General features: G+C 32.7%; 2 protein-coding genes across 11 annotated transcripts; one reads left to right on the top strand and one right to left on the bottom strand.

Moving 5' to 3' along the window:
- Positions 1–750: 750 nt before the first annotated feature.
- LOC126741301 (facilitated trehalose transporter Tret1-like) lies at positions 751–11,743 on the bottom strand. 4 transcript variants are annotated; one of them, XM_050447694.1, is made up of 10 exons: positions 11,446–11,743; positions 6,418–6,487; positions 4,960–5,125; positions 3,527–3,663; positions 3,245–3,462; positions 2,931–3,062; positions 2,712–2,880; positions 1,541–1,819; positions 1,377–1,475; positions 751–1,318 (listed from the first exon to the last, which is right to left on the bottom strand). In XM_050447694.1, the coding sequence occupies exons 1-10, from the start codon at positions 11,464–11,466 to the stop codon at positions 1,143–1,145; spliced, it is 1,467 nt and encodes a 488-aa protein (XP_050303651.1). In that variant the 5' UTR covers positions 11,467–11,743; the 3' UTR covers positions 751–1,142. The 4 variants fall into 4 exon arrangements, with proteins under 4 accessions (XP_050303651.1, XP_050303653.1, XP_050303652.1 ...); XM_050447696.1 differs by lacking the exon at positions 11,446–11,743 and adding an exon at positions 7,875–7,988; XM_050447695.1 differs by lacking the exon at positions 11,446–11,743 and adding an exon at positions 7,236–7,377.
- A 1,601-nt stretch (positions 11,744–13,344) lies between these two features.
- Positions 13,345–21,904, top strand: LOC126741513 (adipokinetic hormone/corazonin-related peptide receptor variant I-like). 7 transcript variants are annotated; one of them, XM_050447938.1, is made up of 9 exons: positions 13,345–13,722; positions 19,769–19,827; positions 19,886–20,124; positions 20,399–20,626; positions 20,681–20,894; positions 20,944–21,100; positions 21,152–21,342; positions 21,441–21,559; positions 21,608–21,904. In XM_050447938.1, exons 3-8 carry the CDS (start codon positions 19,969–19,971, stop codon positions 21,482–21,484), a joined length of 990 nt encoding a protein of 329 aa, XP_050303895.1. In that variant the 5' UTR covers positions 13,345–13,722; positions 19,769–19,827; positions 19,886–19,968; the 3' UTR covers positions 21,485–21,559; positions 21,608–21,904. The 7 variants fall into 7 exon arrangements, with proteins under 7 accessions (XP_050303895.1, XP_050303893.1, XP_050303894.1 ...); XM_050447937.1 differs by lacking the exon at positions 13,345–13,722 and adding an exon at positions 16,437–16,667; XM_050447939.1 differs by lacking the exon at positions 13,345–13,722 and adding an exon at positions 19,013–19,139.
- The last annotated feature ends 4,927 nt before the right edge of the window (positions 21,905–26,831 follow it).

The raw sequence follows: 26,831 nt of genomic DNA, 5'->3' as shown, positions 1-26,831 counted from the left end.
TACTCTCAATATACAACTAGAGGCTGTCGCAGTCTTCACGTGATGTAACAGTTTTAAAGAATTTGGAATCGAATTTTTTCATAGAAACAAAATTTTCGTGCTCTCCGAAAGCGACGCGAGGGTGTCACCATCCCATTGTCGGCTACATTTTTATTTTTTAATCAATTACATAATTATTAATTTACAATTATTATAAAGTTTCATTGTAGGCAGCACCTCAAAATATTATACCATAGCTTAGGCATAATTCAGCTAGTGCTTTGTACACATTTACTATTATTTTTTTGCTGAGTATATTACGTAACTCATAAAATTTATGTAGGTATGTGTACAACTTTTTAAAATTATTTTTAAGTTTTTAAGTTATGAATATTTTGACGATTTTTATCTTTTTTAATGCAATATATGTTGGAGCAGAATATAGGTTAGAATATAATATTTGCCATTTTCTACATATGTTTAAATTGCTTATGTAAAAACTTAACATGATTCAGAGAGTGCCCACTTTAATTTATCCTTGTAGATTATTAAATCCGCGAATGGCTAATTCGCATATGAGGGTAAATAAAATGCATCTTGTGCTCCGTAATGTTTAAAGTGGAATCAGAAAAGCGTGTAATTTCATGTTTTCTTGCAGGTTAGTTCTCAATGGACCATTCTCTTTGTGTAGAAGTAGATTTCCTATTTCCCTGCATGGAATTTTATTAAAAGCTTTCTAAAATAGTGTGAGGGTTCATAAAATATTTCATATTTTAGATTTAAAAATATTTTAACAAACTTTATTCTTTACATAAATATAAATAATCTTTTAATACTATAATAATAATTTAAGTAAGATTTAATTACCCTAATAAATGTTTTCATAATAATATTTACATTTGGTTTATATATATAATATTAATGATCAACCATGATTGTCGCAGTCCCTATAAATACAATATTAATTGTATTATTAATACTGTATTAATAAAATAATAAATCTAAATACAAAATTATCAGTAAAAAGGTAATGTAAAAAAATAATTCATAAAACCATCAAGGAGAACCGTAAACAATATAATACCCTTAAAAAAATAAATGTCGCAAGGTCCATTAAAAACAAGAGGAACTTTAACAAATAATGTACTTTTAAAAAATAATTATTAACTCTTAAAATTGGGATTTTCCACTCCTTTACTGTCGGCGTTTCCAGGCCTGACTCCGCTTAAAATGTCCTGAATCTCTTGAGTGGTTTTGCCTTTCGTTTCCGGAACAAACAATAAAACGAAAACGCTGCCCGCCAACGAGATTCCCGAAAAAATGTAGAAAGTCACGTCACCTTAAAAAGAAATTCATTATGTTGATGTTATCAATGCGCATCGTCAACAGGTGCTCACCTCCTATTGAAACAACCAAATTATTGAAAAACCTGGTTACGATAAAAGCCAGGAACCAGTTAAAGGTGGCGACCGCAGAACTGGCAGTAGATTTGATTTCTGAAAAGAAACACTATTAGTGATTAACTCTGATTAAGTTTCTATTCAGCTCGAACAGAACTCACCTGGTGGCATAATTTCAGCAGCGGCCATCCAAGGGATCGGACCAAAACCCAACGAGAAAACACTGATGAAAATCACGAGACTCACGATCGGTAAAAAGCCGAGATCGCTGATAATTTCCTTGCTGACCAAGTGACGATCGTTCAATGAAAAGTAGATTCCCAGGAGACATCCGGACAATGCCATGCATATCGCTGATCCAATTAGCAGGATTTTCCGGCCGAATTTGTCTATTACCAGGGATGCGATAAAAGTGGCCGTGACTTGAACAACTCCTATTCCTAAAACATAAATAAATACTGAACAACCCAAGAAACACACGATAGTTAAACATAGTTAAACAACACGATAGGTGTACATTTTTATTTAAAATTCAACTATATATATCGGATAGATTTATTCACATATTGATAAGCCTTGTTTTAGAGAAATAAAATGAACGTTTTTTTACGTTTTACTCAAAAACCTTAAGGTTATCTGAAAGTATAGATACAAAAACTATAGATTTGTTTATCACGTATAATTTTTTTAAAAAACATATTTCTCTTAGGCAATTATTTTCTGCAAAAAACCGTTTTTCATTAAATCTACACTTACCCCACCCACCCAACCCATATAACTTATCGGTAAGAAATTGTTTTCCAAAATAATACGCATGGATAGCTGGTTTTTTCAATAATATCCGATCTAATAACACAGTTTGTTTATTCACATTTATGTGATTTTATGTTTATTCATATTTTTGTTATTAGATTGAACATTATGTCAAAAAACGGTGTTTTTTCAAAAGAATTTCTTACTGGGCAAATGTTTGGGGTGGGTAAGGGTCTAAAGGTTGTTTTTGTTTATTTGTGACATTCCGGAAACGAAAGTAGCATTCTAATTAACAGACCCATAGGAAGCTTACATAGAGGGTTTATATTAAAAAGTACAATTATGAATGAAAATTGTCAATTTCCTCCGTACTGTAAAAAGAAAAATGATAAAAGGCATTCAAGAAGCGCTCGTTTCACAAAAGTTAAATTTAATGAAACCCAAAGCATAAATTTTTCTTTTCTGAATATTAATCTTTTTAGGATTACGAGCCAATGAACGATTTTATTATACATATAAAAGCATTATTAATTTAAAATAAAATAAATGTTTTATTTAAAAAAATAAATAAATAAATACCAATGGTAGCATAGTTTGGATCGATAGAGCCTCCCGTGCTAGCGAAAATGGTAGAGGTGAAAAAGATGACGGCATTCACACCACTCAACTGCTGAATGATCATCAAACTGAAGCAAATGAAAAGAGCCTTTTTTGCGGCCTTAGTTTGTAGAGCTTGAAAGAATGAAACCTAAAAAAAATGTTCTTGTAATTGGTATTAATAACAATATTCTTTCTTACAGTTTCCTGTTCGCTCCTATCCAATTGTTCCTGTAATTCTCTAATTTCGTTTTCGCTATTATACGCTTCTCCCCGTAATCTCCGTAAACTGCTCAAAGCTCCGGACCTGTTTCGTTTTTTCAATAAATACACCTAAAAATAAATTTATGCATAACAAGAACCGGGAAAAACAGCCACCGTCGATTAATCAATATTCAACGTTTCTCTGAATATTAATTACACATTTAAACTAAAAACAGACGTCGATTAACCGCAAAGTTTATGCGGGATTTTGAGAATTTCCCAAATGTAATTTCGTTTTAAAATTCCCTTACCGGAGTTTCGGGTTGAAAGAAGAATACCAATCCAAAAAGGATCGGTATAAAGGCACAAATAATACTCAGCATTTGCGGCGTGCAAAAAGCACCCAAAACATAGGCAAATAAAATTCCCACGGTAAGCAATAGTTGGAAATAGCTTCCTAGCGCTCCCCTGATTTCTTTTTCGGCTATTTCGCTGGTATAGAGCGGTGCAGCTACACAAAAAGCACCACCTAAAACACCAAAATTATTGTTTAAATTTCAAATGAGTAATTTTTTTTTAATTGCTATAAATACCTGCTATTCCAGTTAGAAACCTTCCTATATATAACATGGCAGTACCATTAGCAAATATTACCAGTAACCATCCCACGGTAAATGGAATAATTGTTAAAAGACACGCCCATTTTCTTCCAATATAGTCACATATGAAACTGAATGTAAAAAATTAGCCAATAATAAATAGCAAAAGAAGCAGAGGCATACACAGTAAAAAAAAAAGCGTATATTTGTACACGACAGAGTGGTAAGTGGTTGCGTGTTAAAAAATTACCCCGTTTTTCGTAAACGACGTACTTTTTAACCAACACTTTGGTAAAAAATTAGAATACACTATTAAGTGTCAAATAATTTTTTTGATCATCTCTGTGTTAATTTACACGGCTACGTGAAATTTTTTCACCAGTTCCACTACATCTACACCATTATTAGTGAAATTTACACGGAACCGAATTATTTTACACCGTGTAGTGTAAACTGGTCAATCCCCGTCGCGTAGCATTCTTGTCAATTCTTGATCGTTCTTTCTACCGACGCCGTGTCTGGGCTGTGCATGTGTTTCGCGTTTGTGCCCTGAGATTTTTATTTTGTGTAAATGGCTGACCTATTCGCGTTTAAATTGAAGCATATCAACACCATAAAATGGGCCACCATAAATTATGGAGAAGATTCATACCAGGATATTGTCAATAAGGCTGAGTAATAATATGCATTAGTATAACGTATTAAAACGTTTTCCAAAAATAGAGGTTAAAGATTAAAACACCAATGCAAGGTGTCTGATGAAGCAGATACTTCGAATCAAATGCTTAAAATTGCCTCTGTAATTTTCACAGAGGAAAGTGGAAGCATCTTGAAGAGCATTATCTCTCCTTATTTATCAAATTAAATCCGGGATGTTTAGTAATTATCTGTAGAACAGATGCAGCGCCCCCGGGTGATGAAATAGTTCCCAAACACATTAATATAATGATAGTACCCACATTTATGAGTTATTGGTAAATATAAAATTTAAAAATATTGGTATATGTACCTTCTATGTTTTTTGTTTTGCTTTTGTTTCTTAAAATAATAAAATATTAAATATAACAGTTTTTTATTTTCAGTTTACACATAACTGTGTACAATATCCCAAACTTAAAAAATTATTTTACACCATATGGTGTATGCTCTAACACGGCTCAGTACAAATTTAACACGATCGAGTGTGATTAATATAAATAAAATCTACACGGAAGGGTGTATATTATACATTAACAGGTGTAAAAGTTACACTATATAGTGTATTATAAGTAACACAACTTGATGTAGATTTTATACACGATGCTTTTCGTATAAATTACCAATATAATACGTGTAAGATATACACGCAGAAGTGGTGGACTTTTCTGGACCAGAATTGGTGTAAAAATTAACACGGAATTTTTTACTGTGTATAAATAAGAACTTACCCAATAGGAAAACATATGACCATAGCACCCAGGGTGGCGAATCCAGAGATCCATCCTAGGACGTTCTCGTCTACCGGAATGCCGTTTAAAGCTGATTTTTTTAAAACCTCCGATATGGTACCGGTCCAACCTAGCACCGATCCGGCAGCTACCGAACCCAAACAAACTAAAAATTGAAAACGATAATGTGGCAGAACCATTGGCAGCTATTATAAATACAGCGTTGCTAACAGGGATATTTTCGTCTTTATTAAAAATAGCGAAAGTAATTTCAGTTTTTAAAAAGAGCGATCACCAAGCTAATGAAAACTACTGGCCAATATCAACTCTCAGTTGTTGAACAACTGCTCTGCAGCAGACTTGTGAGGTTTCTTAATAAGTATAAGAACGGATTTATGAAGTGGTGAGAAATTGGATGCTGAACAAGTTGTTGCTGGAATATTTTTTGACTTTTTCAAGCCGTTTGATACCCTGACATTTATCGGAGCCAAACTACATACGTTATCTGGGTATTAGGAGAAATTATCTATGAATAATAATGTCTTTTTTAACTTAATTACGCTGACCTTAAAATGACCTACATAGGTACATTACATGTCTTGCTCTGTCATGAATAACTTTGTTCTCAAAAATTTTTTTGTATCTCGCTTACTTTAGGACCAATTTGGGTGCATATGTTAAAATGGCCCACCCTGTATGTAGATTCGTTTATAGGATGGAGAAAAGAATAAAGAATTAATGTAGAAGAGAATTGTTCATCACTTTTTTTATCGATAATTATAAAAACAAATTAAATAGAACTTTTGATGGTCACTGCAATTTACAATTTTCTGTCTCTCTCTGACTTATATTAATTTGATCTTCCGTTAATTGCCAAGGACCAAACTAGCGAATGTCAACCTTTTTTTTTCTTAATAAAAATATTATTATTTAAAATATAAAGGGTGTTGAGAAGAAAAATGTATAAAAAAAATCCCTTACATGATTTTTCTTTAAACTATTTCATCAATTAATTTCAGAGGTTATTTGAGAAAAGTATAGATACAAAAATTATAGATATTTTTTTAAAACCTATAATTTTTTAAAAAAGTATTTTTTTCTTGGGTAATTATTTTTTACAAAAAAATTTCATCAAATATTTGAGGTGTAGTAATCCAATTTAAAAACTAGATCTATATACATCCCATGTTAATTTTTTTTAAATGCCGAAATTTTTTGCCTTTTGTAAAGAGAATGGTATTTAATACACGTATATTCTACAGTTTAATAAATATACCAAAACCAAAATTTTACTAAAAAATCGTTGAATAAATATATATTTAACGCTAATAATAATATATTATGTGTTGATTGGGAGCCAGAAAAATTGGGACTTACATCACAAGAATACTATTGTTCAAGGAGCATAAAATACTAACGTTAACATCTATATATCTATTTACAAAATAAAAGTCTTACCTGATAATGCGGCCAAGTATTGAGGCAACCGCTTTCCCCGACTCTCCCCCGTTGTAACGTCCATTCTGTTCTGTAACAATTTAAACAAAAACCAAATTAGTTTTGAAGCCAACAGTGTATAGTGGACAGAAACGAAGAATTTTTATTTACAAATAGCTCCGATTTATTTCATATCTTATCCTAGAACCAAATGCGAAAAATTAAAATAGACCGCAAGTTTTAATTTTTTAACCACGGATACGAGTTATTTTGGAAAATAATTGTACAATTAGAATAAACAAAGGAAAAAACTATAAACATCTTTAAATAGTATACAATATATGATGTTATCTAAACTACAATCTGGAAAACTGAATTAAAAAAAAAACTGATGACTTACTAGAATATCCTGTATATGTTTCTGCTCGCTAATACGAGCGTTCTTCTTAATTTTTTTCGAAAATTTCTTTCTTTTTTTTGTAAATTTGTCATGATTCGCGATATCGCTGGAAGTAGAACTGAAATCGGAATCGTTAAAATGCGAAGAGGAACTACTGGACCGGTTTGAATTCATATTTCAGTATGCGATATAGTACCAATCAATTAAATAAACATTTTATTTTGGTAATAAGCACTTTTAGATATAATTTTTTTTCTTCACATTTTAAATTGAATACTCGAAACGTTATCTTTATTTAATATTATTAGTAAACAAATATTGATTTTATAATATATGATTATTATTGTTATACGAAAACTAATGTTATTGAAAGAAGTTATATAGCGTTTTGAACTAATTTTTTTTCAATATAATTCGAAAATACTTAATAGTACCTTACCTGTCTCGTTTCACATAAATGAAGTAAGTTAGATTAATGCGATTTCAAATAAAGAGTCGCTCCTACTTCCCGCACCTGTTTCCTATCGATCCAAATAAATCTTACTCTGTTCACACATGCATTCATCATCAGGTGGGCGAGGATACATTTATTTAATCTTTTAGTACGCGTTATTAAGACTCATATACTGAAGTTTCTTTCTATTTTATTACCAACAAAAACGGAATTCTATACTGATTTTCATCCATATTATTATAAACTTAATGATTATAGACTGATGGTAACATGTGTGCATGTGCTTAGCGTCCGTGAAATTTAAACTAAATATAAGTATATATTTATATTTATCGTTTTGTGCGGTGGGCGTTAATACAAACAACCACTATCATCAATGAATGTTAGTTCATGAATTCCGTCCGAAAAATATGTATTCTAAACCAATACACACATATTTGCTTCTAATATCCCCAGATTTACTTAAATTAATAATTAATTTTTTTGGCCTTAATTTAAAATAAAAATATGACTAATTTGTTCTTCACTGAATAATGTATTAATAAAGTGGAGCTAGGAGGTTTTAACGCTTAACATAACATGCTGTTCAAAATATTCTTTTCCTCAATAAAATTGCACACTTACCCAAATGTCCCACTTTACTAAACTAACGTATACAAGTAGAAAAAAATCAACGCGCACAATCTCTGGATAAGAGATTTACGACATCAATAATATTCCTTTTTACAATCTAATCTTCTTTGATCGTTTTAATGGGCTAATAACCATTAAGGTGGAATAACAATTATAATTTGCCTAATTAAACATTCAAAAGTGTTCGTTCAGTTGCTATATTGTAGTGGCTTCGTGAATTTCGATTACTGCTGACCTAAGAGGAATTTGTATAAAATCGTGTGTTGGTTTAAAAATTAGTATGGAGTTTTTTATGGTTATCATTTAACCACAGTTTTATGAGGTTTTAACGAAAAAACCCATTAGAATAGATAGTTCGTGTCACGTCTGATGTACAAGCATAAGTTAAAAGACCTTAACTATTATATTATTTTCGCTATCTAGAAAAATAATTATTTTGGCTTTCCCTAATTTTTTGGAGCAGCAAAAGCTTCTCCGACTAAAAATAAGTCCTAAAGGCAGAAAGGTCCTCTTCAACTTCCGTGGATCCAATACCGTAGGCCTCGTGGAACCGGATGTACAGCTTTCGTAGCGAGACCAGATCGAACGGCAGTCCCTCAGCAGCAAGCATTAGTTTAATGCTGGTGTTGGTTTGTCCATCAAAACATGTACTCGTCGGTTGTTCATGTAGATGTGCCAGGTAAAGTCTGAGAGATTTAAGGAGTAAAGGATCTCTCAGTCTAGCCAACAAGTAACGATCATTTTCCATGTCAGATTTACGAGAGAGCCGTACTATTGGTGGGATCATTGGGTCGAGATGGAGCCCACCACTATCGTTATTGGCTTTCTCCACAATCTTGATGTTGACAGCTTCACCGTTTAAGGACTTACCAGTAGCTATGGCTTCGCTATCTGAGTTGATCTTAAGCAGCTTTTCTTGCTTTGAAATGTTATCGGAGGCTGCTCGGGCAGCAATGGACATTGGAGTTGGCGGTAAGGCTATATGCTGGGAGGAATGTGCTTTATGGCCATCTATTACAGTAGCAGCAGGCCACATGTCTGTCTCTTTAAGTCGTTTCAGGAGATCCTTGTTATGCACACCGACTTTAAAACTAGATGGTAAACTGTATCCATCCTTAAGCATAGGAAAACATCGAATAAAGGCGTTGGTGCCAAGTTTAATCTTAATGTAGTGTGCAAGCTGACTCATAGTATAGTAGGCAGGTATGTTTTCTACAACAGTGTAATGCCATTCATCACTGGGTATTTGTTTTGAAGAGATTTTCTGAGTTTTTGATGATGTAGACATTTCAGGACTTTTATCAGTCTGGGTTGAAATCGTTTTTTTTTTAATTTTTAGGTGCAGTATAATTAATAACAGATTTTTCTTTAAAGTCCATTTTTTAAATTCTTGCCAATTTGCCGGCCATTTGATTTACGCTTTTTCGTAAGCCTTTTTAACAACTCAGATTCTCTGTCAGTCAATAGGTTATGGATCATATCAATATTAACTTTTCATAACTTTTCTTCAAATAATTCGCTTAAATAAAAACGTATTAATTTATTGAATTAATGTGACGCTTCTTATTAGGGCGAGGCCTTTTTATTGATTATGATGGTTGTTGAATATTAATTGAATCGAATCCATCATGTTTTTCTTTCAATGGAAAATTCACTTAATACGCTTACGTCAATGTTTCGTATAGAAAATGACAGTGATTTTTTTGAACCGATCAAAACCAATAAAATTACATGACGTAATAGAATAGACTTGTTGCTGCGGCTTCTGCAATCTATAATAACATTAAATATTATTTTATCAAAGTATTCATACACGCGTATATCTAGCTTTAATAATTGTTTATTCAGTGTTTATGCTCTGTTAATATTTGAAAGGTTGCTACTTTAGGGATAATTTGGTACTATATCTTTGTTGTTATCTAAAAGAAACACATGTAATATTCAATTTTATTTTGATAATAAAATTTACATAATAGTAAGCTAGAAAAATATTCTTAGCCCAGAAAAAATAAACCCCATACATATATAACATTGACCAAGATATTATTATATAACATATATAATTTAAAAAAAAAATTATTTTATTTTCCATGGTATTTTATGTAATAAAAATGTAAAGGTCACCTATGGAATAAATGAAATACTTATTTGGTATTTCAATCATACTCGGCCCAAGAATTTGCACAAGGACATTTAATTGAAGCTTTTCCAATTAACGATGCGTAGGTACATAAATTAGCCGTCTTATGACGTTTTTATGTGACCATCAATTAATAAGGGTAATTGGTATAAGCCTAATAGGTAACAACTTCCCTCATCTCGATGGATTTCCTTCAACAAAAAAACGATTGTATTAAATTTACATTTTGATACTTTAATTATTTTGTTTTATCTTGGAACTGTTAGTAGGTGATTTGAATTTTATTCTATGTAATAATTTTTTTTATACACACACGTGGGTTCAATAATAGCGGATTCATGGTAAAGTGCCAAAATGTGTATACAGATTGTTTGTTTATTTACTTCTTACTGTTCAATCTTTTTACATTTATTATTTATTTTCAAGCGCGTTATTTTTTATAATATGGTCAAATGGTAAATTTAAACTGACAGAGGGTATGTGTGTCTATAGAGCCAATAATGATTATTGTGATAATTACTATTTACAAATCCGGTAATTATCTGATGCGTTCATTCATAATATGGCAATTATTCATTGTGAGAAAATTATATAGTTATCAAATATTTGTAATATTCCCACAATTGAAAGCGCGTATCAAGATGGAAAATCTTAATTTATTTATTTGTAAGGGCAAACTTAATTTGAAGGAGAAAAATTGTTGTTAACATTAACAAGTAAGTTTTGTACAAAGAACGTATTAAAAATGTAAATGAGTTTAATTAAAAAATACTTAATATAATGGGAAAATAAAGTGCGCATTAAGTATTCAATCGTAAAAAATTATTACTATTTTTAAACCCTTTTGTTGTATTTAATTTTTTTTTTGAATTTGAATGAACACGTTTGTTTTACGACCTGGTCGGCGTCAAATTACAAAAGCATTTACTTGAAATAATTTGGAACTATTGTTTTATATTATACAATGGCTAAAAGAGCATATTGTGGTTGATTGATTCATCACAAAAATGTACATTCGAGCCACAAATTGTTATAGAGAAATTCACGCGTATTATGGAGTTTAATGATCTACGATTTTTCAAGATTTTAAAATTTGCATAGTAAAAAGACTGAAAAAAATATAAAATGACTTGATTTTGACTTTTGATATGATAGATGCGTCCGTAACTAAGAATATTTGGCGCCATTATTTATTGACATATTTTTCTCATATCGTGTAAAGATAAATTATTTCAATTATTTTCTTTTTTTATATACAATTATATTCATATTATTATTTATCCTCGAATTTTTTCCTACTTAAAATATAGTCTAAAGAAGGTTAAGTTCATGTTCAAAAACGTTAAAAATCTGAAATACCTAAAGTCGACTAGAACCTAAATACTACACAAGTTTTCGGAATATATTATAAAACTTACTCACCAAAACATATTTCTTAGTCATATTTCGTTAAAAATGAAGAAGAACAAATAATTGCAACCGTTACTGCGTACTACTATCCCGCGATGGTACGACTTCTCTTCCGACGAGACAAAACAAGACACAAGACAACAACAAAAAAAACCCATAAAATACTAAAATAATCACGTTTCGTTTGTCCGAAATTGACGAGTAGTAGTAGTAGGAAGTTGCGTTATCTGACCATGCACCATCACGACGACAATTCGAAAATTCTTGAAATGTTACTGAACTGCTGCTGCCGCTGCCGCTGCTACTCAGACCTGCGACATCGAGACACTTTTCCTACTCCTGCCGGTGCATTCGCTCCATTATTATTATTTTTTTTTTTTTATCTGTTAATAACTTTTATTGTTAAACAGAATGGGCGTTTTTGAAACTAAGCCCTATCAAATTAATATATTAGAATTCAAAAGTAGTTTAATGAGAAAAAAATATCAAGGATACAAGGACACTCCCAAGCAACACATCAAATATTATTATCGATAAATATATATTTATTTAACGATTTTTTAGTAAATTTGTATGGTGATGGTATATTTATTAAGCTGTAGAATATGAACTGTATATCTGTTTACAAAAGGCAAAAATTTCGGCATTTAACAAAATTAATATGGGATTTACACAGCGTAGTTTTTAAATTCGATGACTATAATACCTCAAATATTTGATAAAATTCTTCTGAAAAATCACTGTTTTAAGTTTATATTATCTAATCTAATAACGCTATTTTTGTACTATATATTTATTTATAAAATCATAACAAATTTAAATAAACAGTGTTATTAAATTAAATATTGAATATATTATATTTCCTGCAAAAAACATTGTTTTTCATCAACACATTTTAACCGATCTTTATAGTTGCAGTTCAACCAAAAATGTACACCTAGGTTAAAGCAAAAATTAACATTTATTTAACTATCGTGTGTTGCTGGGAATCTACGTGCGAAGCATAGTCCCCATATTTAACATTTACTTTAAATTTAAATCAATAGTTTGCTGACAGAAAATTATCTGATCCAATTTATTATCTTAATACCTAAATAATAGCAAAATACGCGGATAAAAAAAAGTTAAGGCCTGTAATATGGATGAACCATTTGTCGACCCTCATCAAACACAATTGGTATCACGTTTCCCGATTAAAAACAGTAGAAAAGTTACCCTCTTAATAACGGTAGGTACGTGTCTCTCTCGAGATTATTTTTTCCACCTATTTTATCCGAATGTGAAATTTTATACCTTTTTTGTTTACATCTTGGGGGTTTTATTTATTGTCAAGGGCTGAAGGAAAAACAAGTGGGGATCGTCTATTTTTAAACGCAACTCATCTAGTTTTAATTATCCTTATGACATAGTCTTAATAGGTTATACATGTCTGGAGTATGCAGTTGGATGGGTCGAATTTCTATTAAAATAATGACGCTCGTTGGCGAGTTAAAGCAATTTGTTTTTAGAATGATTTTTTTATTATATAAATTAAATTTCGATTTCCATGCAACCAATAGTGTTTCGGTTATAATAGCCTCAACAATCATAATTAACCATACGCTTTTTATCATTCAGGAAAAACAAACCAATGATTCAGTTCATTATTTATTTACGTCATCATGGTTTACGTGACAAAATACCACAACCTTCTCAATAATCAAAATCCCAATTTCACACCCATTTTTATTTAATAAAGCACTACCATTAAAAGTTCGTCACCATCGTTAATATTATTAATGTAATTATTGGGGATTTTCTACATTTATATTGCGCCGGTAAAAGCGAAACTAATTTCAATAAAAAAATATACAATAATTGTAATCATACTATTCAAAATATAGTATAAATAATATTTACTAGGTGAAACCGTCAAACAAATTTTCCAACTAAATTATTTTTAATTAAAAATAATTTATTTACCGGAAAACGTTAACTGTGTTTATAAATTATATATATTAACTGCCAATGAAATATATAAAGTATAGAGTAAAATAAAACGAGTTCTAAATTAGTCCAAAATTATGTCAATGTTGCTAATTAAGAATTAAATATGTAAATCCCGCAATAAGCTTCTTGCCAGGAAAACCAGACCAATGTGGCAATAGGGCAATCGAACGAGAAAACTACAGGTTTCCCCCGAGTTTCTCATTCAGTAGGTTCTCATTCAAAGTCTCGGTTTGGTTGAAACGCGAGTTTCCCAAATAGAAAGTTAATTTAACGAAGATTAAACCGGAACTGACTGTTGTGGTAAGTGATAAAAACACTGTTAATATGTATTGACTTAATTGGTATTTGTGTTTTTTTTTAAAGAAGAAAATTAGAAGATACCTATTTTTTTCAAATAGTTGAATGGCATGTAGAAACAGATCACAGATCGAGAAGAGAGTAACTGGATTTAATTCAATTTCCTAGAAGGGTTTTTTCGTTCCTTCGAGGCAATTGACTTTAACTTTGATTTTATATATCCATTGAAAAACTACTCCAAAACAATTAAATTTAGGAAAGAAAAATAATAAGGGCCTATTTCGTACAGAAACTGTACAACTTTTTCGTACAGAACATCATTCTGCTTTCATATGAAACTAAAATCAGTAAAATCTTCACCATAGGATTACGCTTAACTGTGAGTAATGTAAATGTAATAAATGTGGTGTTGTAATTTCCAATATTTAATCAATAAAGAACAATAATGACTTAATGGAAAAGCGTAGGCTCTCTATATTTAGAGTTTAGAGAAGCCTTTGCCAGGGTCAACACACATATGGCAATATATAGAAAATCTCGGGCAGTCTCTTTTTTTTTAATTTCATGTTTTTAAGTAACAATTTGGTTGTGTGAATTTAGTTCATATGTAGCATAGATATCCCATTAAAAGGATTAGAGGGCACTTTAAAATACGTATGGACTTTTCTTAGTTTATTATAAAGAAAAAAATTGTATCCATGTTCCATACCTGGCAGCTGATGGGTGAAAAGCCTGAATAGAAGTAATCCTTTTCCAATTTTCTTGTTAAATTGATTTACAGTGCAATTTAGTGACAGCAAGATGCGAGGATAGAAATTGCAGCGGGGCGAAAATATTGCTCAGACTAGGGGCGATTTTATGTGTTTATTTCAAGCATTTTCTCTAAAAAGGGTTTCGGTAAATAATGTCAGTTACCAATAAAGTGTCAGTAAATACGTTTTTGTTGCAAAACAACACTTTTAAAACGAAAAATTATTGAAAATAAACAAAATTGCACGTAACCATTTTACCATGTTAAATGTTATATCGACAATTGCAAAATCAACCTTTCGAAGTGTTAAGCATACAAGAATTAACGAACCTATTTTTAATTTTTTTAAAGGATATTTATTTTTAATTCGTGCGAACAATTAAAAATCAGATTTTGTTCATTATAAATGTTGTGAAATATATTAAAATTCGTTTCGAAATTTTATTGCTTAATTAATTTAAATAACTTCAATAATTGAATAAAACAATTTTCTTATTACTAGCATATAATTGAAATGGCAAATTATTTCCAGATCGAGCGTAATTCGTATCAATACATCGAATCCGATAATCTCTCTAATATTAAATGAATTGAAAGACAAGATCATTATTAGGTCGCTATCATCCGTTTGAACTGCTACTTATGAATCATTTTCATCATTTTAGTTTAAAAATATTATAATATTTATATTCATGTAAATATAGACAGCAATGCAGCATATAAAACATGTTATGAAATCTTTTATTCAATAAAATTGGGTTATTCACGTGGATTTTTTTACAATTAAAGATAATACCAAAAAATCAATGTCTAAATTTTTGTCGCTATAAGAAAAATTGTTTCATAAGCCTAAATCAATCATAATGTATAATATATATAGTGGCACATTGAACACGTTTCGTATAAATTTTTTTATTTTTAAATTCTAATCAGGAAGCCTCCTTGAAAGTTAAAAATATCGGTTTCTTTTTTATTTATCCGATCGGACCCTTGGAAGGGAAAAAAAACCGTTCTCTCTCTGATCAGAATATTAATTTATGAATTGTGAATGAAACAAAAATATATTTTATTTAGTATAAAAAAAAGTAACGAAGACAAAGCATAAATAAATAATAAATGAAGGAAAGAAGTGCTAAGAAGAGAAAAAGGTTCTTTAATATTTTGCACATATATCAATCTAAATTGAGATGGAAAATTTCTCAATGTTATTTAATGCATAAACTTAATGTGTTTTTTTTTATATATTTTTGTCCAGAATTACCAATTGATTCATGTATAGAATTCTGAATCTAATAAACGAAACAAGTTATAGTCTAAAATTCTTGATTATAATTTAAACGGATTAAGGTCGAGAATTGTACGAAACTGTCCAGAACTCAAAAAACTTGGAAAATAGGTTTATTGTATTATACAGGGTGTTTCAAAATTCACTACATATATTTTAAGGACGTATTCCTGAGGTCAAAATAAGACTTTTTTTCCTATAAACATGGGTCCTAAAATGCACCCACTTCAAGCTACAGCCATCGCAAGAAGTGTAAAAAAAATCGATTTTTCAAAACTGTGTCTACAGTTTTGCATCAAATTTAACGAAATTTGGAATTCCCCCGTTATTTTAGGCGGTCTATTTACTCTTTATCTTAAAAAAGGCGTAAAACTAATTTTAGGGGGTAAACTGAGGGGGTGCATACTTTTGACGGCCAAAATTTTATGTGTACATACATTTTTTTAAAAATTAAGCTACACCAAAAAATAGACCATACAAAAATTTTAATTTTTGGTCTCTTGCATTTTTTTCATACGACTATTAGTTTTTGAGAAAATCGTCGGTGAATAAAAGAATAGTAATATCGTAAATTAAAAATCAAAGAAAAAATTTAAGCTGTGAGTATTTGTTTTAGACATTTTTTAACTTGCTTGACATTTGGTATAAAATAAATTTACTGTCATTGTTGACTTTGTTTAATTCCAGTAGTTTACTTCCCGTTTTAGATTAAAAGTGTAGTTTTTATTCCCATGTTTAATTTCTAAACGCTAAAATTGCTAAAATAGAAAATGAACGTTATTCATTCGAACATCTTGCAGACATCCATTTTGTTTATGTCTTGCTGATGATAACAGCAATGCTGGGTGGAAATTGCGAAACAAATGTGCGACAATTTTGAGGAGATGACAACAGCTCAACAAAATGAATATGGTAAGTATTATTTAGCATTAAGCATATTTTTATTTTAAATAAATATTACATTATTCTAAGTAAGTAGTGCAGGCTAAAAAGTTTACATAATATGGGATTATTTTTAATAAAATTTATTTTTTCCAAAAATACTTAGTATCTTAAGATTAACTCACCATTATACAAGGTGTCTCGTATCGATATGTTCAAATTTTCGGAGCGTAAAGTACACTTCTGTTAAAGTTAAAAAAACCTTGTAATACCATTTTTATTTATAATAATAAATTCGTAAAGTATTGCCCTCCTCTCACCCCATTCCGTTGAATCAACTGCCACCTCAACAGACGGATCCATCATCGATCTCCTTGTAAACTACAAAGACCAAGTAATAAGTAATAAGATAATTATTAAATTTCTCTTGGAATACTTAAATACTAAATAAAAATTCGTTTAGAAAAAAAACTATAAGTATTTTTTCCTTACCTTAATGTCATGGCTAGTCGTTCTTTTGACGCAATACTTCTACGCATATTTGTGTCCTTTTTAACAAGTCTGGTTTTCAAAATATTATGAAGTTCCTCAAAGGACTGAATACCTAGACATTCGAAAATAATTAAAAAACTTCGATGGATCTTGCGACAAATCTTGATATAATAAATTATACATTCCCTTGCTTTCTCTTAATCCCAACATGGGATGGACCCACAAAATACGCCTCCTTTTTAGTTTCTTCTTCTTATTATTTAATAAATACCGCAATACACTCTTCTATTTCCATAATTTAAAACTACAACTGCACTAGACTGGGTCTCTTTTCGAACTAAAACAACAAGACAAGACAGTATGCGATACAGAAGTAAAACGTATCCGGTCGTAATTCTGTATCCCGCATACGGCATCTCGTATACAGTATCCCCGTCTGAAATAGCTCTTATCATGTGCGAGCGAATATGTGGTTTATGCATGACGGTGCCCTCCCTCATTTCCGTATAACAGTGCGTGACTATTTGAACTTTGTGTTTCCTGAGAGATGGATTGGTAGAGCAGTCCCAATACCATGGCCTCCACGCTCCCCGGACTGCAATCCTCTGGATTTTTTTTTCTGGGGATATGTAAAAAGCCTCGTCTATAATCCTGGTCAAGTGCTTTCGCTCGAAGTCCTAAGGCAAAGAATTATTGATGCCTTTGCAACAATAAGAAATACTCCCGGAATTTTAGAGCGAGTAAGACAATCGAATAAGACATAAGATTTTTTTTACACTTCTTACGATGGCTGTAGCTTGAAGGGGGTGCATTTTAGGACCCATGTTTATAGGTCAAAAGTCTTATTTTGACCTCAGAAATACGCCCTTAAAATATATGTAGTGAATTTTAAAACACCCTGTATTGCAAGTAATAGATTGCATTGTATGCATAATGTTTCAACCCTTATAATGAAATTTAAAAATTAGTTTACATCTCAGCAATTAAGTAAAATAAAGATCAGGAACTTTTCGCTTGAATGACTGACTTAACGAGTCAAACTTGTGAGCAAAACATTATTTCTTTAAAAGTTCGAATTTTAAGCATTCCAGGCTTATACCAGCTCCATCACGGAAAACTTAAAGTGAAACTTGATGTTAGTTTTCGCAAAATTATGGTAGTTAATAGGTGCATTATATGCGAGCATAAATTTTTGTTATGCTATTATTAAGGTGTATAAGCCACCAGTTTAATATGTTAGAGTATGAAAATGCTTTTATGAAATATTCTATCTGTTTTTGTTGAGCATATAATCCGTGGAAAGAAGAGATGCGAAGAGGAGGTATAATAATTTGAACGCGTAATATATATAATTGTTAAGAGCAGACAGACATCCTTGATAAACTGATTAAATTCACATAAAACATACGTTTTTTAAAAAATGTATTTTGTTAATTAACTATAATATGAAACATTCGACGTCGATTTTAGTTACTATAATTAAATAAGGAATAATGTCGGGATCGAGAAATATGTAATAACAATAATATTTAATAAAAGAGTATTTATTTATACATTTTTCAATTAATGAAATAGAGAGAAGCATTAAAAAATATTTTTTCCCCGATTTCATCCGCTTTAAGTGCGCTTGATGGGGTATTTTCTCTGAAATATAAAAATATAAAATCCTCCTCGTCGGCTATTAAACGAAAATAAATGTTACGTTTTTATTATAGATAAAAATAAAAATTTCTTAAAAGTCCGATTTTGCATTCAATTTGAAAATACTACAAATATGAAAGATTTATTTTTGTAATCGTGAAGTACAATCGTAAAAATCTTATCTATAGAGATATGCATAAAATTGGAAAAATCGTATTTTATCATTTATTCTGTCATAAAGTGAAAAATTGGTGTTTCTTTCCGCAAAAGTTTGTTACATTATAGTGCTGTAAACAGACTTTAACTTATTAACAATGACTTATGTATCTTTGGTGTTTATATCGCAATTTACGCTATTGAACTATTGCAGTTAAGTACAGCCAAAATTGATCTTTTAGAAATTCTATTATATAATATATTCCAACAAAATATATGATTAAATGCAAAGCCTATTGAAATTCAATATAAACATTACTGGGATTTAATCAAATACCCGCTTCACTTGATAAATTACAATAGTATCATTTCATCCAAAGGCTCTACTTCATATGGAAACAAAACATTGCGAGGTTTGGTGATTGGGGTTTGACATATATAAATTTAAAATTAAGAAGTTATATAGATATTTTAGAAAAATAATAAATTGACTGAATGTATTAGGAACATTAATTAAGGAAAACTTTCTAAGAACTCTCATATCTTATATCTATAGCTTGTTAAAAATAAAAACTTTTGCCTTCATGTCTAATCCTATGGTAATTTCTTTGGGGATTTCAAAATAAATCTTCACTTATTTGGTAAACAAGCGCTCAAGATATTCAAGGTCCGTATGTATGCAAATCGAGTATAATTAAATGGTTTCAGAGAACGCTCTAAATACGGATATTGAAAAACTAGTACGCTATGATCTAGGGGATTTAAAAATTGTCTTAATACTATTATTAATAACATTAATATGTTATTCACGCCCGAATCTAATAGTTAATCATTTGTTTCAGAACGATGACATAAAACTAGTTAGGAGTTTTATTACTTATACCATCAAATGAATTTATCCGTAATGCCCAATGCCACTACGGAATTCTGGATGAGAAATGAAACGCTACCGATTTCAGATCCGAATCATAACCAAGCTACGATACCGATTAGTTTGCCAAAGAGCCAACTCTACTCCAGCCGGAATATTCTTATTATCCTGATGTACATGATCCTGTTTTTCGTTGCCGGAATCGGGAATTTGACGGTTTTTATTTCACTTTTTCGCTCGAGACACCGAAAGTCCAGGATTTCGTTGATGATCCGACACTTGGCCGTAGCAGATCTAATTGTAACTTTTGTAATGATACCGATTGAAGTAAGTTTTAAATCCGTTGTTTTTTTCATCTACAAAATTAAAATATAAATATTTATGAGCATTTTAAACCAAGAATATTCACCGCTTTTGCTCGTATTATTTTATGCTTAATTGCGTAAGCGGTCCTTTGATACGTGAGCTTTAACGAATCTCTTCCGGTTTCATTTTATTTTCATATTTTACATGTTATTCGTAAGCTTTAACATTGTTAAAAAGCACTTTTATTATCACAAGGGTTCTTTATTAGTTAGAAAATATAGAATTGAAATTTTAGGTTTGTTGGCGACTTACTGGTCGATGGTTGGCAGGCAACGTAGCATGCAAAATGGTGCAATTCGTACGCGCTCTAGGACCTTATTTGAGCAGTAACGTATTGGTCTGCATTTCCCTGGATCGCTATTTTGCGGTTATGCATCCCCTTCAAGTCAATGCCGCCAGAAAAAGAGGAAAAATGATGTTAATGGTCGCCTGGGGAGCCTCTTTGACCTATTGTGTGCCCCAGGTAATCTTAAATTACCAGTTAAATAACTTTCAAAATAGACGTTTCCTTTTGCAGTGCTTCGTTTTCCATTTACGGTCTCACCCGCTAAATCCAGATTACAAACAATGCGTGACCTTCGGATCATTTCCCAACGAGTTTCTGGAACTGATTTATAATCTGTCCTGTTTGGTCTTTTTGTACTTTATTCCGTTAACGGTCATCATTGTGTCTTACAGTTGTATACTCGCTGAGATTTCCAAAACGTCCAAAGCTCACCGAGTTAATAATTGTAAGTGCATATATATACTTACTTCTTCTGCTGTAAAGTGAATTTTTAGCAAAAGAATCAATAAAGAACTCCAGTAACAAATTAAGACTTAGAAGATCCGACACCAAAACTATAGAGAGGGCAAGAAGCAGGACTCTAAGAATGACCGTTATAATAGTTGTCATATACATTTTGTGCTGTACGCCCTACACTGTTATGACTTTATGGTAGTATTATTCATAAAAAATATTTTAAAAAAATTGATTTTTTTCTTGCAGGTACATGTTTGATAGGACTACAGCGGAGCAAAGCCTGCCAGTTTTAGTACAAGATTTTTTCTTTATGATGGTGATCTCCAACAGTTGCATGAATCCGATTGTTTATGGCAGTTTCGTTATTGATTTTAAAAAGTTTTCCTGCCAATGTTCGGAATGCGGAGAAAAAACATCAACCGATTCAATGATACCCTGTAAGTCACAATAAAAAAATATAAATAATTCACTTTTTATTTAAGCAAATTACGCATTGGCCTAAATAATATTACTTTATTGAACTTTTATTCCTCAGTAAACTCTGGAATGGTTAAAAAAATCCCCAACATCCCGATATAGCAGTCGAATGGTACCGATCGTTATTTAAAGAGACACCCAGTAGAATGTATCAATCGATCGCCACTCTATGCTAAGGTAAGATTCATCCGAAAATAAAATATTTTTAAAAAAAAATTATTTCAGAACAAATGGTACAGCGAAGTCCAAGAATCGTCGAGTAGTTCCCAGAAAGAAATGGCGTATTTCTATAGCGAACCTCTAGCTAAACGACTACCCTATGATGATACAAGCGATTTCTATTAACAACTTAATTGATTCGTATTAAAGATGTAATGATCTACCTGTGTGCCAAACATTAACATTTTAAAAAAATTGTATATACATAAATTTCCATGTTCTTTAATCTATAGTTGAGCAAAATAAATCTTTAAATGTTTTTCATATTTTTAAGTTTTGTAAATATATTAAATTAAGAAGTAACGCTATACCGTTTTTTTTTCACCATATATTCAATTTTAAATATGAAAGTCTTTTTAAAAGTTGGAAAAGTCAGTTGGAAAAAAATTTTTTCTGAAAAAAATCCAAACGGTAGGAAGGTATACCCGAAAAATGAAAAAAGCCAAACTTTGAAGGTCGATATCTCGGCCTCTATGGGAGCTATCGGGAAAATTCCAACGGTTTTGTCTTAGTTTCGTCATTCTAAATCCAACGAGACCATCCGCAAGGTCGTAGCTCTTACGATAGCCGAGATATGGCATTTTTGATGCCCATTTTTGGCCTCAAAAACGGACGTCGAAAACGACTTTTTCAGGATTTTCAAAGTGCTCTCATTCCCTTAGTTCTGCTCGGATCCTGTTATAACCCGGTGTTTTCGTAATCTAGGTGACCCAAATAACACGCTGGTATACTTACTTTGATTTCGAAAAAAATCAATTTTTGGTGAAAAAATTCGATACGGGGGGGTATACCCGAAAAATGAAAAAAGCCAAACTTTGAAGGTCGATATCTCGGCCTCTATGGGAGCTATCGGGAAAATTCCAACGGTTTTGTCTTAGTTTCGTCATTCTAAATCCAACGAGACCATCCGCAAGGTCGTAGCTCTTACGATAGCCGAGATATGGCATTTTTGATGCCCATTTTTGGCCTCAAAAACGGACGTCGAAAACGACTTTTTCAGGATTTTCAAAGTGCTCTCATTCCCTTAGTTCTGCTCGGATCCTGTTATAACCCGGTGTTTTCGTAATCTAGGTGACCCAAATAACACGCTGGTATACTTACTTTGATTTCGAAAAAAATCAATTTTTGGTGAAAAAATTCGATACGGGGGGGTATACCCGAAAAATGAAAAAAGCCAAACTTTGAAGGTCGATATCTCGGCCTCTATGGGAGCTATCGGGAAAATTCCAACGGTTTTGTCTTAGTTTCGTCATTCTAAATCCAACGAGACCATCCGCAAGGTCGTAGCTCTTACGATAGCCGAGATATGGCATTTTTGATGCCCATTTTTGGCCTCAAAAACGGACGTCGAAAACGACTTTTTCAGGATTTTCAAAGTGTTCTCATTCCCTTAGTTCTGCTCGGATCCTGTTATAACCTTGTGTTTTCGTAATCTAGGTGACCCAAATAACACGCTGGTATACTTAGTTTGATTTCGAAAAAAATCAATTTTTGGTGAAAAAATTCGATACGGGGGGGTATACCCGAAAAATGAAAAAAGCCAAACTTTGAAGGTCGATATCTCGGCCTCTATGGGAGCTATCGGGAAAATTCCAACGGTTTTGTCTTAGTTTCGTCATTCTAAATCCAACGAGACCATCCGCAAGGTCGTAGCTCTTACGATAGCCGAGATATGGCATTTTTGATGCCCATTTTTGGCCTCAAAAACGGACGTCGAAAACGACTTTTTCAGGATTTTCAAAGTGCTCTCATTCCCTTAGTTCTGCTCGGATCCTGTTATAACCTTGTGTTTTCGTAATCTAGGTGACCCAAATAACACGCTGGTATACTTAGTTTGATTTCGAAAAAAATCAATTTTTGGTGAAAAAATTCGATACGGGGGGGTATACCCGAAAAATGAAAAAAGCCAAACTTTGAAGGTCGATATCTCGGCCTCTATGGGAGCTATCGGGAAAATTCCAACGGTTTTGTCTTAGTTTCGTCATTCTAAATCCAACGAGACCATCCGCAAGGTCGTAGCTCTTACGATAGCCGAGATATGGCATTTTTGATGCCCATTTTTGGCCTCAAAAACGGACGTCGAAAACGACTTTTTCAGGATTTTCAAAGTGTTCTCATTCCCTTAGTTCTGCTCGGATCCTGTTATAACCTTGTGTTTTCGTAATCTAGGTGACCCAAATAACACGCTGGTATACTTAGTTTGATTTCGAAAAAAATCAATTTTTGGTGAAAAAATTCGATACGGGGGGGTATACCCGAAAAATGAAAAAAGCCAAACTTTGAAGGTCGATATCTCGGCCTCTATGGGAGCTATCGGGAAAAATCCAACGGTTTTGTCTTAGTTTCGTCATTCTAAATCCAACGAGACCATCCGCAAGGTCGTAGCTCTTACGATAGCCGAGATATGGCATTTTTGATGCCCATTTTTGGCCTCAAAAACGGACGTCGAAAACGACTTTTTCAGGATTTTCAAAGTGTTCTCATTCCCTTAGTTCTGCTCGGATCCTGTTATAACCTTGTGTTTTCGTAATCTAGGTGACCCAAATAACACGCTGGTATACTTAGTTTGATTTCGAAAAAAATCAATTTTTGGTGAAAAAATTCGATACGGGGGGGTATACCCGAAAAATGAAAAAAGCCAAACTTTGAAGGTCGATATCTCGGCCTCTATGGGAGCTATCGGGAAAATTCCAACGGTTTTGTCTTAGTTTCGTCATTCTAAATCCAACGAGACCATCCGCAAGGTCGTAGCTCTTACGATAGCCGAGATATGGCATTTTTGATGCCCATTTTTGGCCTCAAAAACGGACGTCGAAAACGACTTTTTCAGGATTTTCAAAGTGCTCTCATTCCCTTAGTTCTGCTCGGATCCTGTTATAACCTTGTGTTTTCGTAATCTAGGTGACCCAAATAACACGCTGGTATACTTAGTTTGATTTCGAAAAAAATCAATTTTTGGTGAAAAAATTCGATACGGGGGGGTATACCCGAAAAATGAAAAAAGCCAAACTTTGAAGGTCGATATCTCGGCCTCTATGGGAGCTATCGGGAAAATTCCAACGGTTTTGTCTTAGTTTCGTCATTCTAAATCCAACGAGACCATCCGCAAGGTCGTAGCTCTTACGATAGCCGAGATATGGCATTTTTGATGCCCATTTTTGGCCTCAAAAACGGACGTCGAAAACGACTTTTTCAGGATTTTCAAAGTGTTCTCATTCCCTTAGTTCTGCTCGGATCCTGTTATAACCTTGTGTTTTCGTAATCTAGGTGACCCAAATAACACGCTGGTATACTTAGTTTGATTTCGAAAAAAATCAATTTTTGGTGAAAAAATTCGATACGGGGGGGTATACCCGAAAAATGAAAAAAGCCAAACTTTGAAGGTCGATATCTCGGCCTCTATGGGAGCTATCGGGAAAATTCCAACGGTTTTGTCTTAGTTTCGTCATTCTAAATCCAACGAGACCATCCGCAAGGTCGTAGCTCTTACGATAGCCGAGATATGGCATTTTTGATGCCCATTTTTGGCCTCAAAAACGGACGTCGAAAACGACTTTTTCAGGATTTTCAAAGTGCTCTCATTCCCTTAGTTCTGCTCGGATCCTGTTATAACCCGGTGTTTTCGTAATCTAGGTGACCCAAATAACACGCTGGTATACTTAGTTTGATTTCGAAAAAAATCAATTTTTGGTGAAAAAATTCGATACGGGGGGTATACCCGAAAAATGAAAAAAGCCAAACTTTGAAGGTCGATATCTCGGCCTCTATGGGAGCTATCGGGAAAATTCCAACGGTTTTGTCTTTGTTTCGTCATTCTAAATCCAACGAGACCATCCGCAAGGTCGTAGCTCTTACGATAGCCGAGATATGGCATTTTTGATGCCCATTTTTGGCCTCAAAAACGGACGTCGAAAACGACTTTTTCAGGATTTTCAAAGTGCTCTCATTCCCTTAGTTCTGCTCGGATCCTGTTATAACCCGGTGTTTTCGTAATCTAGGTGACCCAAATAACACGCTGGTATACTTAGTTTGATTTCGAAAAAAATCAATTTTTGGTGAAAAAATTCGATACGGGGGGGTATACCCGAAAAATGAAAAAACCCAAACTTTGAAGGTCGATATCTCGGCCTCTATGGGAGCTATCGGGAAAAATCCAACGGTTTTGTCTTAGTTTCGTCATTCTAAATCCAACGAGACCATCCGCAAGGTCGTAGCTCTTACGATAGCCGAGATATGGCATTTTTGATGCCCATTTTTGGCCTCAAAAACGGACGTCGAAAACGACTTTTTCAGGATTTTCAAAGTGCTCTCATTCCCTTAGTTCTGCTCGGATCCTGTTATAACCCGGTGTTTTCGTAATCTAGGTGACCCAAATAACACGCTGGTATACTTAGTTTGATTTCGAAAAAAATCAATTTTTGGTGAAAAAATTCGATACGGGGGGGTATACCCGAAAAATGAAAAAACCCAAACTTTGAAGGTCGATATCTCGGCTTCTATTTGAGCTATCGGGAAAATTCCAACGGTTTTGTCTTAGTTTCGTCGTCCTGAATCCAACGAGACCATCCGCAAGGTCGTAGCTCTTACGATAGCCGAGATATGGCATTTTTGATGCCCATTTTTGGCCTCAAAAACGGACGTCGAAAACGACTTTTTCAGGATTTTCAAAGTGCTCTCATTCCCTTAGTTCTGCTCGGATCCTGTTATAACCTTGTGTTTTCGTAATCTAGGTGACCCAAATAACACGCTGGTATACTTAGTTTGATTTCGAAAAAAATCAATTTTTGGTGAAAAAATTCGATACGGGGGGGTATACCCGAAAAATGAAAAAACCCAAACTTTGAAGGTCGATATCTCGGCCTCTATGGGAGCTATCGGGAAAAATCCAACGGTTTTGTCTTAGTTTCGTCATTCTAAATCCAACGAGACCATCCGCAAGGTCGTAGCTCTTACGATAGCCGAGATATGGCATTTTTGATGCCCATTTTTGGCCTCAAAAACGGACGTCGAAAACGACTTTTTCAGGATTTTCAAAGTGCTCTCATTCCCTTAGTTCTGCTCGGATCCTGTTATAACCCGGTGTTTTCGTAATCTAGGTGACCCAAATAACACGCTGGTATACTTAGTTTGATTTCGAAAAAAATCAATTTTTGGTGAAAAAATTCGATACGGGGGGGTATACCCGAAAAATGAAAAAAGCCAAACTTTGAAGGTCGATATCTCGGCCTCT

Source organism: Anthonomus grandis, chromosome 10 (assembly GCF_022605725.1).
Source record: "Anthonomus grandis grandis chromosome 10, icAntGran1.3, whole genome shotgun sequence".
In the NCBI taxonomy this organism is placed as follows: domain Eukaryota; kingdom Metazoa; phylum Arthropoda; class Insecta; order Coleoptera; family Curculionidae; genus Anthonomus; species Anthonomus grandis.
Note: the sequence above shows the minus strand (reverse complement) of the source record. Positions and strands in the feature narration are given on the sequence as shown.